At 37.6% G+C, this 13,567-nt stretch overlaps 1 protein-coding gene across 1 annotated transcript in view; it reads left to right on the top strand.

Moving 5' to 3' along the window:
• The window catches only part of FOCAD (focadhesin), a 384,441-nt gene that overhangs the window by 313,564 nt on the left and 57,310 nt on the right, over positions 1-13,567 (top strand). The window contains 1 exon segment of the mRNA XM_007498068.3: positions 108-197. Coding sequence (XP_007498130.2) covers positions 108-197 — 90 coding nt within the window.

Below are 13,567 nucleotides of genomic sequence, written 5' to 3'. Positions count from 1 at the left end.
GATTCATTTATTTAACTCTCCCATTAGAGCAGTGACAATAAATTATAGGTTAGGAGTATTTAGGAAGTTAAATAATTTTTAGTGATTCTCTCTCTTTTCTGCTTCAGTGATGTATCTGGCCAACAGTTGAACCTTCTTCTGATGACATCTTTGGATGCTTTGGAAAACTGCTGCTTTGACACCAGTATCGAATACAAGTATGTTATTTCCATTACCTCTCCATCATAAATTCAGTGCTAAGAAGTTCCTTTGCTGCTATGTCTTGCATATTATAGTAAACCTTTTATGAGGATCTGCATTCTTAGAGAAACATAAATCTTTAGTTTTATCAAGTCTTGGACTCAAATAACTAGCATTTGAGGTCTACTGCAAAAAAGATTTGTACTTGGTTTGAAGAGACAGTTTCAGCTTCATTTTCTTGACTCACCTAATCCATTCCCCACCTTGAGGGTAGGAGGTTGGGGGGTGGGGAAGCTTGTCATTCAGAAATATTTGCTTCATTTTTATCCTTCAATAAGACTCCTTAAGAGCAATCACCTGGGGATTGAGTGTGTGCATAGGATCTGATCTTGTCAAGGTCTGGACTTTAAGTATGAGAATTCTGTAGCATCCTTGAGTTTATAAAATAACATTTATTCCAGAGATACCAAAATAGGAGCAAAAGTTAAATGATCACAGATTTTCAGCAGACCCCTAAGATTACCCTTCAAAAATTCATCAAATTCTAGTCAAAACGAGATCATGGAAAAGTGGAATTAAATCCATGGAATTCCTTCCATTTCAGATTTCAATCTAGATGGACTGACATGAAGATGAGACAGAAGGAGTAGCAGACACATATAAGTTCTGTATAAATCTTAGCTAGAAGAAAAGTGGTGACAGTAGGAATTGCCTCGGTGGGTTAAAATTGGGAAAACAATCTTAATCTTCCAGTTTGTTTGGTAGGAAAAATCCAGCGTAAGAATTGGAATTTTAGGAGTAGGTTGAGTTTGTATACAGAGTGGAGGGTTGGTGGACTGGGCAGGTCAATAAGTCCTGTTCTTCAAAGTATATCTTTGGCCTGCAAGAAGTCTATAGAGCTCAGAAAGTGGGATTTAAGGGTATGTGTCAGAACAAGAGGGACCCTTAATGAAGCATCTATCAGTACACCAGACGGAAGAGTACTGAGTAAATGCATACCTGAGCATAGTGTCAAGCTGAGGATTTGGATCTTCAAAAGGAGAGCTTTTTAGGAATTTCTGTATGGCTTGGGATCATCTGCACATTAAATCTCATGTCTTAACCTACTGGGTCACTGCTACACTTCACATATGGCATCTTGCAAATTGACTTGCTCGAATGTATATATGTTTAGCATCTGATCTTTCCAAGGTTTGTTCATTTTGTTTAATCCATCAAGTCTTTATAATTTCATTATAAAATTATATCACTATAGTGCCTTGATTTTTAAAATTGTAATGCTCTTTTGAATATCAAGAAGAATATGAATAACTTGGCCCTTGACAAACGTCCATATGGTCCATATCTCCTAAAGAAATCTGAGTTCAAGTTCAGCAACACATCTTTTAGTCAGTCAGCAAGCATTTACTGTGTACAGGCACTATACTAAACACTTAGGTTACAAAGAAAGACAAAGGCAGTCTGACCACATTCTAGTCGAGAAAACTATAGGCCAACAACCTTATGTACACAAGATAGATGCAGGGAGATGCGAGGCCTTCCCAAAGGAAACATTAGCATTTTCATTTCCTAAGCATTACAAAAAATGCTAGGTAATAGGCCACGAGAAAGACTTCATCCTCCTGTTGACAGAGAATTCAAAGGCAAAAGAGGAAGACCATTAGTGCACAACCCCAGCGCAAAGGAAACGCTGTGAAAGCACTAAGGGAAGGCGGCAGTTCCAAATGGGAAGACTTCTCGAAGGAAAGGTGTCATGAGAAGTGTTTGTTGGTGAGTGTGCAGGGTACTAGCCATCTCAGCCCTGTAGAGGCCGTGGGCCATGTGATGGGAGAGTGAGGACAGACGTCAAATCCATGGGAGAAAGCCCAGAAAAAGCTGGCAATTCTTTGTTTAGATGACCTGCATACAATTTGTACCCTAAGTCCTCATGAGTTTTAAGAGCGTAAAAACCTCACAAAAGGCCTTCTGGGCTCCCTTTACAATATTTATAATTCTAAATGCCTTGGGCTTCATTGATGAAATTCATTCTGCCGCTTGATCTTTAGAATCCCCCTCTCTGTCCCATCATACAAAATATCGTTATCCCCTTTCACAGATGAGGAAATCCCAGCTCAGAGAAGCCGAATAACTTGGTCCCAATCGCATAGTTGGGCCTTGGAATTCTGGATCTAAAACCAAGTCTTCTGACTTGAAATCCAGTGTTTTATCAGCACACGTCATGCATCAGTCAGACGATTCATGTGAGGCCAGGTAACAATCACGGCATTCATATAGTACTTTAAAGACTGAAAAGCACTCTAGAAATAGTATCTTATCCTACAACAACTCTTAAGAGATGAGGTTGTTGCCTCCCTTTTACACACGAGGACACTGAGGTAGAGTGAGCAAATATCGGTTAAGTGCCAGCTATGTGTTGGGTACTGTGCTACTCCTGGACAAGGAGCCAAAAGTCTCCCTTCAAGGGGTTTACTATCAAATGGGGAAGACAGCAAGCAAACAAAAATGTACAAACAAACTGTACAGGACAAATAGGAAGTAAATAAAAGAAGCAAGCCCAGAATTATCAGGCAAGTAGACTTGCCCAGCCACACAATACTGTCTAAGGCCAGACTTGATTTCAGGCCTTTTTTGACTCCAGGTCTGTCGTTGTATCCAATACACCACTCCACCTTCAGTCTTTTCAGTACTACAATTCTAATAATGACATTTTCTTCATGGATCCTGAATGTTAAGGACATCACAAACATGATTAATTTTTTTTGTTAAGAATTCTATGGAATTTCTGAAGTACAACAGATAGGAGTGTGTTAGGTGTACCCAAATTAAAATTGGTAAGGTGCAGGACTTGGCATCAGGCAACCTGGTTTAAAATTCAATCCTTGATACTTGTTTGTGGGGTGACAAGAATGGAGTCCTTTAATCTCCCTTAGGCATATTATTTGGCACTTTTCAGATTGAAATCTTGTTGCCACTCTTATGGTTATGAAATTTTTTTCTTTGTTGCTTTGTATTACCTTCTTAATCTGGAAGAGTAAATAAGCCTCCTCCTCCTTGGATTAGATTAAGAGGTCTTCTATTCCAGAAATGTGTAAAAGAGAAAGAACAGGTGCTTGATAGTTTATCAGAAATCTTCCAGAAGGTCTATTTATCCAAATCCTCCTCTTCTTCAATGACCTAGGTGACATTTCATACTTTTCACAAAATCTTCTGTTTATTTCCAGCTATACCAGTCTTTCCCTTTTCTCCGAATTCCTGTTACATCCAGCCCTATTCAATTTAGCCCTTAGTTGTTGCTGATTTATATGCATGTGTGTTTATATATGTATTTTAATATGCATGTATCCAAACATGTATGTTATAATGTTTAATAATATAGTGTTTATACACATACATGTACCCATTCATCTTCATGAGAGCTCCCCTTTGGGAGGAGCTGAATAAGTACAGTTTGGTTATTCTTTGATCGATAAAGGTTAGGATTTAGGGAAAACCTGATTAAATAAGAAAAGCAATTTAGAACTTGATACTATAGTATATTTTTGTTTTCTACTTTTATAAGTGTGGTCCACTGTTACAAGGATATAGGGGTTAACTGATGATTTAGAGGGCTCTTATATAGAATCAGAAATTCAGACGTGGAAGGAGAAATTTGGAGCAAGGAAAGAACATGGAATGTGGGTTATAGACCCTGGAAAACCAAAAGATTTGTACACCTATTTGTGTCAAGCCATCCACAGGAAAGGTCATTTTGGTAGTAGACTGTAAAAAGGCAAGGGATAGAATTTCCTGCTCCTGCTTTGTAGCAAAGAGTTAACCAAGGAAGAGACTTCCTTCTCTCCCTGGGGCCATTTTAGTTTGAGTCCCATCAGGAGGAGGATGCTTTTGATAAGCTTATGATAACTAAACACAAATTATCTGCCATTTGAATGAGATTAAAGGAGCCCAGAAAAATCTTCCCTTTAGTGAGATTGCAGGAAGGCTTCTGTGGAGTGTTTAATAGACTTGAGGGAGAGCAAGAGAGTGATTTTCAGAATTTACGCCCAGCACATTTGGCATCTTTCACTCGGGGTGCTCCTGCTGGCATCTCTGAGCAGCACTTGGACTATTTAGTACTGAATGGCTTATAGCTTACTGCCATCTACTGGAAATTTAATGGGATACTGTTGGTGCAGTAGGAGTTGGTTCTTAATGGAAAGAGGAGTTAATTCTACTTCCAGATCGTACTCTGTCCCCCAGGGAGACCCTCTGCTTGGGCCAAGCTCAGGCCGGGAGCCTGGCCTGACGTTATTAAAGTTAGGGTTCCTTCATTCTAGAAGTGAGGATATGCAGGAACCTGACATAGACTGTGAATCAAGTAGTTATTCTGTATCCAAAAGCCGTGCTAAATACAAGAAACCTCTTATAAACACCCACAGAAAGGAAGACTTTAAGGATTCAGTCACAATTCTCCTTAGCCTTGAGGGTAACAACCATCTTTTGTCCTTCTTTGGAGTCCCCCCCATTTAGCACGATGCCTCCCTGCCTACTAGGTGCTCAACCAACCTTTATTTACTGGCTAACTCCATCCATCGATAGCTTGTTTCGTACTGGCTTGTGCTTTCTCCCTCTTTAGAGTTTGAACTCCTTGAGGGAGGAAGGGGTTATCTTTTGCCTTTCTTTTGGTCCCTGTTGTTTAACAAAGTGCCTGGCACGTGGGAGCTGCTTGATCCTTGTTGAGGGAGAGAGGAGACTTCACTTGAACCTCTTCAGGACATTCAGCAGTCTTCAGCACAGCCCTATCTTGCACCTAAGCTCCGAACAGCAGTCTCACGCAGCGTCTGTGTGTGTCTTGTGGCAAATGTTTATCTTCTCTAGTAGTTCCTGGGAATTCCTCCAACCTCTCTGAGCGCTCTCAAAGCCTGTACCTGTCCATCCCAGCACTGATGGCCAAGATCAGAAAAATCAAACAGAGAAGGGGCAGCCCGAGAGGCTCCCGAGCCAGACGAGGCTCTTCCACGCGGGGAGTTCTTGCCAAAGGAAAAAATGCTAGGAAAAACAGCCCACGGTGGTGGTCACTCCCTTTAAGGATCTCTTGAGTCATCCGCTTTTCTAGTTCAGGGGCCAATGGGGGATTGCTTCCTTGTTTCCCAAGTACGAGTCCTTGCTCAACTCTGAGTCATGCCAAATGGAAACAACCAGGGATTATTATTGCTTACACCACCCAAGCCTTGAGCTAACAAATGGGTTCCGTCATATTTAGAAAGGAGGCCTTTGACACATGCCTTTTTCTGTTTCTTTTTTAATACCTCCATTTTGGTTCATTCCTTATTGAGTGTTTACACTGATACTTTGATGGGTTGTTGAACAAAGATCGCAGGGTTAGGTCGAAGTCCAAATGCTTGTCTTGTTCATCTTTGAAAAAGTTTTGTTACCATGTCAGATGATATTAACAGCGCACTCGTGTAAAGATTACACGGTATTGTCAGCCCTCAAAATTCTTTTGTGCAGATGACATTTTAATATAAATCAATTGGCCATTTACACAGTTCCTGGCATATAATCTAGTTCAGTTTGGGGCTTGGATCCTTATTATCATTAATTAGTATTTTTATAGAACACTTCAGTTAGCAATCATAAAGTCTGTAATTGTCTCTTTAATGTACCTCCTCTGACCCTGTTTTGTCCTTTCTAAAATATTAATTCATCAGCACATGACTTCTCTCTGTTCTTTTGAATCATTCCAAGTTGTGTGTGGTTGGACAAAAAATGGAAACTGAAGATGGGAACAGACAACTACCTGAGTAGCAATGTTAAACCTGATGCTTTAAGACAAAAAGAAAGGCTTTAAGGTATCAGGAACTTAAAATGAGTAGGGATAAACTCAGAGAGCAAGATTTAAGGTGTTTAAGGTGTTAAAACAATGTTTTAAGTAGGAAGGACACCAATTGGAAGGCCTAGAAAAACATAACAATAACCCAGATATTGTAGTACCTGTAGTGATGAATAAATTATTTCATAGGAGGAGATTGACTATAAGAATAAATGTAATTTGGAGAATTTTTGTTAAATCAGAATGAAAACAAATATGCTTTTAGAAGTAGTATCTTAGTTCATATTAATAGAATAATAGAAATTCTTATATAAGTTAGAGGTTTTTCTGGGTTTTTTCCTGAGAAACATAGAACATATTCTGATTGTTTAGTAGTTTGTAGGGAAGTGAAATATTTTTTGTTTCAGACGTTGTTTTGTAGAACCTCTTGGATTCTGCAAACTAATACAGGTAATAATACAAAGTAATACAGCTTTACTGGAACTCATACATATTCTTTGATTTTAGGGGAACTAACCTTTGATCTTATAAAGTTGGATCTATTCCCTGTACATTTTGGATATCAGACTTTTATTGGGATATTTGATATAAACTTTTCCCGCTTTCCATTGTTGTTGATTTTATTTGTGCAAAAACTAAATCTTATTTTTGTCTCTGTTTTAGGACTTTCTCTAGCCTTTGATTAGTCAATAATTCTTCCCTTAGCCTTAGTTGTAAATTTTCATTCTATTTACTTTGATTCAGATTGAATATCCATTTTGAGCTTATTGTGGAATATAGTGGACTAAACTAAATTTCTGCCAAATTGCTTTCTAGTTTCCCTAACAGTTCTCATCAAAGGGAGTCTTTCCCCCAGGACTTTTGCCCCAGAACTCATGTGTCTATCAAACACTGTTCACTTGCTTCTCTTTCTCACTTCTCTGTTTTGTTTCACTGATTTATTTTTCTGTGTGAAGTATGGGCATGTTTGTGAGATTTCAGTTGTATATGGAACTCCTGAGGAGGAAACACCATTTCCCAGTTCCAATTACCTATTGACACCTGCTCTGCAAATTATAGCTTTCTAGAATTGTTTTGCACATAAGAAGGTCTTAAAATTGTTCCAAGGTCACACAACCAGTATATGTCAGAGACAGAATTTGAACCCAGGTCTTCTGAAAATCTCAGGCAACAGTCATTTATTCAGCACTTTTCCTTGTGCCTAGCCCTGAAGTTACAAAGAAATGCTACAAATGCTCAATATTTTATTTTAACAGTATGATAAACCAGCTATAAGAGTTAACTTGAGTTTAGGCGTCCAGAACAAGGGATAATCAATACTGTGTTTTGCCTTAATGGGACCATGTCTAGAATACTTTGTTTCATTTTGGGTGCCACTTTTAGGACAAATAAAGCATATCCACAGAAGGTTAGTGAAAATACTAGGAATTTTGCCTTTTGAAAACCAGTTGAAGGAAATGAAAATATTTTTCGCTTGAAGAAGAGAAAATTTAATAGCAGAAAACAGTATAAGTGCGTATGTTTGACAAGCTATCATTCTGTAAGAGATCAGACTTAAGTGACTCATTCAGGGTTATACAGCTAAGAAGGGTCTGAGGCCCTTTGAACCCAGAACCTCCCATCTTTGGACTTGGCACTCTATCCACTGAGCCACCTGTCTGCCCCTGGTTTGTACATTTTAATCACTTTATTTCCATCATTACAAATTGCTTTTCAGAATGGTAGTACCAATTTGTTTTCCCTAAAACCTCAGACAATTAACTTTTTTTGATTTGTATTTCTTTTATTATTAGAAATTGGGAACATTTCTTCATGTTCTTTTAATTCTTTCAAGAATTGTTTGTTCATATCCTTTGACCCCTTTTGTGAGTTTGACTGTTGAAAGCTGCACATATACACATGCATATGTGTGCATTTACATATATATATATGTGTATACAAATACACACATAATTATGAATATATGCTATGTGTTTGTCTTAGATATCAATTTTTTCAGATATTTTGATAGGGATTTTCCCCCAATCAATTATTTTTCTTTTTTATCCTAGATGCAATAATTTTCTTTCTGCAAAAGTTTTTAATCAGAATCATCCGTCTTTTATAATTATTTCTATCCCATATTTTGTTAAGAATTTCTCCATTCTTAATTTTACTCAAGGCCTCCTAGAATTATTGTGAGAATAAAATAAGATTATTTGTAAAGTGTTTAGCACAGTGCCTGGCACATAGTGAGTGCTCTATAAATATTACCTAATATTATTGTTATCATTATTATTATCAATCTGTTTTTCTTTTTATTTTCTATGATATTATTTCTTTAGGTCACATCCCCACCCTGAATATATTGTGGAATATAGTCTAAGATGCTGATCTAACTGTCATAACTGCTTTCCAGTTCTTACCAAATAATGAAGTTTTTAAAAAATAATTTATATTTACACATTTTCATCAGACACTGGGTTGTTGAGTTCTGTTATTTCGAATTCTCTTTTACCTCTTCTATTTCATTGATCTACTTTTCTATTTTTCACCAAAACAAATAGTTTTGGTAATTGCCGCTTTAGAATATTGGTTGAGGTCTAGAAGAATTATTCTTCATTCCTTCCTTTATTTCTGTTTTTCATTAATATTCTATTTTATCTTATTCTTTAGAACATTGGTGTCAGGCTGTGGTAGAAACTAATACCTGACTCCATTGTATACCTCCATTGTATTCTTTTTATTTATTTTATTAAACATTTTATATCTATATTTTAATCTAGTTTCAGCAACACTCTGGAGTTTTATTGCTTTCAACTTTGACATCTCTGCTGCTGTGTCCTTTTGACAATTTCATTAATATAGCACACAAAAAAATAACTTTGGTAGTATTATCATTTTTTATTATATTGGCATGCCCCAGGCATGAACATGAACTCTTTTTGGTCACTTAAATTATTTTTTATTTCTTTAAAGTGTAGTTTATAATTGAATTGATACAGTTATTGATTGTGCCTTGTTAAATTGACTCCCAATAATTTATACATTTACCCTCATTTCACATCCCATTATTACCTTCTGTATTTGTAATTATCTAGAAATATTGTTTATTTTTGAGACCTTATTTTGTAGCCTGCAATATTGCTCAAGCTGATAATGGTCCCATTTAGTTTTTGCATTGATACTTTAGAATTTTCTAAGTAAGCCATCATCTTATCAGCCAAATAGATAGTTTAATCTCTTCATTGCTTATTTTTATGCATTTGATTTCTTTCTTTTTGCTAGGATTTTTAGAACTTTATAAAATAATAACTAGAAAAGAATCCATCATTGCTTTCCTCTTGTATTTATTGGAGAAACTACTATGTGTCCTCATTGCATATAATTCTCACTTTTAATTTTAGATATATTTTTTCCTAATATTGAAATATTTTTATAGGATTGGTTATTTTGTTATTGTGGTTATGAGTTTGTTTTTTTTAAATAAATGAGAGTTGTACATTGTCAGAAGCTCCTCTTTTTTTTGCCTCTGAAATAATCATGTAATTAAGCAGTTTAGGATGTTTTTATTTTTTAAGCTATCTAATTATGCTGATTTCCTAATATCAAACCATTCCTATATCCCTGGTACAACTCCGGCTTGATCATAATGAATGATTTTTTGGATAAATGGCTATAGTCTTTTTGAGATGATTTCATTTAAGCTTTTTAAATTTTATATTTATTAATGATATTGATCTATGGTTCTCTTCCCTTGCTTTCTCTTTCCCAGTTTTAGTTAGAGTAAGGCAGTATTTGTCTCATAAAGGAGTTGGGGGAAGTGCCTTCTTTCAGAATTTTTTTAGAATAATTTCTCTTTCACAGGTATTAGTTGTTCTTTAAAAGCTTGATAGAATTTTCCTCCAAGTCCATTAGGATCAAGAGTTGTATCATCCCTTCCCTTTACCCATTGCTAATTCTTTCAATCATTATTAAGGTAATTCCATTATTTTATATTCTTTGTTAGGCCAGCATATAACTGCATAGTAAGTTCTGCTTATTCTTTTTCTTATGTTTTTTATGTAATTTCATCTCGTTCCTTCGTTATTTTGTTGATTTGACTTTCTTTCCTCTTCCTTTTTATCAAATTGACTAAAGGTTTATTACATTTGTTAATCTTTTCAAAGAACCAGCTTTTTGTTTATCATTGCGGTTGACTTTTTACCTAGTTAAAATAGTGGAAGAGGCTCTTCTTCTAGAAATTCTGTTCTACTTTCTCATTTTTACATTAGGAAAGAAATAGGGGTAAAGGTTTCTCACTTGCGCACTTTGAGTAGTGAAATTACTGTCTTGAAGATCTGCCTCCATTTCTTTCTGAACAACTGAAAGAATAGATACTTAGCTGTCTACTGCCTTTCATTTCTTTACGTGATCTTGAAATTATATGGTAGACCAATGTTGGCAAATCTTTTAGAGATGTAGTGTTGCTACTGTCCTGCCCTCCCCACTGACCCTCTGCCCCCAACCCTGAGACTGTATGCAGTAGGCCAGCGCTCCCATTAGGCTGCTGGGTGGAGGGGCGGGTCAAGTGAGAAATGAGCTCTGCTCTCCTCTAGCTCTGTCACCTGTGATCCACCCACTTTAATCCCTGTGGGCTCCCATTGGACTGCTGGGCGGAGGGGCGGGTCAAGTGAGGAATGTCCTCAGCTAGTATATAGAGCCAGAGGGGAGTGGCCTGAGAGCTCTGCTCTCCTCTAGCTCTGTCACCTGTGATCCACCCACTTTAATCCCTGTGGGCTCCCATTGGACTGCTGGGCGGAGGGGCGGGTCAAGTGAGGAATGTCCTCAGCTAGTATATAGAGCCAGAGGGGAGTGGCCTGAGAGCTCTGCTCTCCTCTAGCTCTGTCACCTGTGATCCACCCACTTTAATCCCTGTGGGCTCCCATTGGACTGCTGGGCGGAGGGGCGAGTCAAGTGAGGAATGTCCTCAGCTAGTATATAGAGCCAGAGGGGAGTGGCCTGAGAGCTCTGCTCTCCTCTAGCTCTGTCACCTGTGATCCACCCACTTTAATCCCTGTGGGCTCCCATGGGGCTGCTGGGCATGTGAAAAATGTTATCAGAGTGGAGAGGAGGAGGGGAGTAGTTTCCCACCCCCACCCCTCAGTCCTTTTGCCTTTCTAGCAACAACTGGGGGAGGGGGGTGGGATGGCAGAACAGCACACATGCCCACAGAGAGTGTTCTATGTGTCATCTTTGGCACCCACGCCGTAGGTTAGCTATCACTGTCCTAGACCACTCCCAAATGTTTTTGATTCATTTCATCAAGATGATAATAGGGTTCAGACCAATAGAGGAGACATTTCTTAATTATGTTTTTGTGCAGTGTCCGAATAGTAAGGTTAGTAATAATAACTGGCATTCATATAGCATTTTAAAGGTTAGAAAACACAGTACATATTTTATCTTACTTGATCCACAGAAGGATTGCATGAGATGGGAAGCTACTATTTCCCCCATTTTACAGATGAGGAATCTGAGGCAGGTACCAGTTGAATGGCTTGCCTAGTTTTCAATCAACTAGTATGTGTCTCAGACAGAATTTTAACTTTTTTCTGACTCCAAGTCTGGCTCTCTATCTTCTGTGCGCCAAACAATTAAAGAAAATTTATTATTTAAATAATATACCTTATTATATACTTTATTTTATATATGTATGTGTATATGTATATGTGTGTATATCTTTAATTAAAGAAATAGCCAACGTTTTATTTAACTATTCTTTTACAACTCACTAAAATACAGGTACAATTTTATTTTTAATTGAGTTAGTTCACCATGCCATGTGAGGCAGTGTGGTATAAGAGGGTGGAGAACCAACTTTAGAGCCAGGGAAAATTAGGTCCAAAACCTGCCTCAGGCACACCCTGGCTGCATGACCCTGAGCAAGTCATTTAAACTCCTAAGCACTTCAGTTGCTGTCTAAGAGCTCAGGGTGTAGGACAGTTACAGATGGCACTGACTGAGAGACTCTCTATGCTTCAAGGTTCCTTAAACCAATAATCTAACAGGTCTAGAATGCATGCGCGTGCGCGCACACACACACACACACACACAGTTTATCAGTTCAATTATATCAAATAAAGTTCAGCATGGTCCTTCCATGCTTATCAGGGAATTATAGCGTCTAGAAATAGTCTTTATTATTCTCAAATTTTTATCATAAAGTCTGGAAATCATTTAACTAGGTAATATTAAATACAAGTAATTACAAAATAGGTACACGTGAGGTTTGTCAAATTTCTCATGACAGTTTCATGAGGCACGAAGGCAGCCAGGCTCTTCTCAGTTCTTCTACGGTTAGCTGCATGGCTATGGAATGTTTTTTCTTCCTTGATCCCAGAATAAAGCAAAGTGAGTTTTTGCGATCCATATTAAGCAAGAGCCCTTAGCTCTTTGTAATTTGTCTCAGTATGCAGTGTTCAGATGTTAGATGGTGATTAAACTGGTTGCAAAGACATTATCTTAGTTGAGCTTGTTGTTTAATTCATGTAAATTCAGAGAACAGTTGTGCTTCAGTAATGATAAACTGATGCATTGGGTTGTTGGGGTAGGATTTTTTGATTGCCAGATTGTTCTGAAATAGTCATACTAAATTGAAACAAGAACATTACATTTTGGAACGTTCCTTTTTCTTAAGTATTCCAATACAGAATCATGGCAGGCCCCAAAAGGGTGCCTCAGTGTGACATACGGAGCATAAGGCCAGGAATTGGTTCCTCATTTGTTCTAGGACTCACTATGCTGTAGGTGCAGTCTGTGATCTTTGGGGAGCTGTACTCCCGGCTGCCAGACCACCCCTTAGCTTGAGTTTGTTTTCACCAAGTATTTTAAGGCCTTTTTCAGAGGCATCATGAGAAGTGACCGGTAAAGACATAAAATGATTTTTTTAAAGTATCTCAGTGCTCAGGTAACACATATTTTTCTGTTTTTATATTATATAATGCATAAGTATTTAAATTATACTATTAGAGAATTGCTTTGGAAAGTGTCCTCAAAGCAGATTGCTACAGGGAAAATTAAGTCTTCTGAATGAGAAAGATTTCTGGTGAGCTCATTTTTTAATAAACATTCAACATGACCACTAATGACTTCATTCTCTTCACAGACCTGTGATCATTCAAGTCATGATATATGACTTGGCATATTAGATAGAATGATGAACTGGGAACCAGGAAGACCAGAGTTCAAATTCTGCCTTAGACATTTAATAACTGTAATCCTTGATAAGTCATTTAAGTTCTTTGAGCCTTATGCTCCTCATCTGTAAAATGGGTATAAAAATAGCAACCTGCTTTACAGGTTTATCATCTGGATCAAATGGGACAACTTGTAAAGGACCTCTCTACTCCACCCGTACTTAAGACTGCTTTGGGGGAGAAAACTCCTTGCTAAACAAAAGAAAGTACTTGGATCCATGCTTATGGTGGGGCAAGGAGTTCTTTGAGCCAGACCCGTTTTTAGAATTGATACAATGGGATGCTAGGTACCTAAAAGGGTCGGGCAAGTTTTCTCTTGATGAGATTAGTTGACTCAGCTGTGTTTTCTCTAGTTCAGACT

The sequence above is a fragment of the Monodelphis domestica genome, chromosome 7, assembly GCF_027887165.1.
Source record: "Monodelphis domestica isolate mMonDom1 chromosome 7, mMonDom1.pri, whole genome shotgun sequence".
Taxonomy (NCBI): Eukaryota; Metazoa; Chordata; class Mammalia; order Didelphimorphia; family Didelphidae; genus Monodelphis; species Monodelphis domestica.
This window is presented reverse-complemented; position numbering and strand designations above follow the sequence as displayed.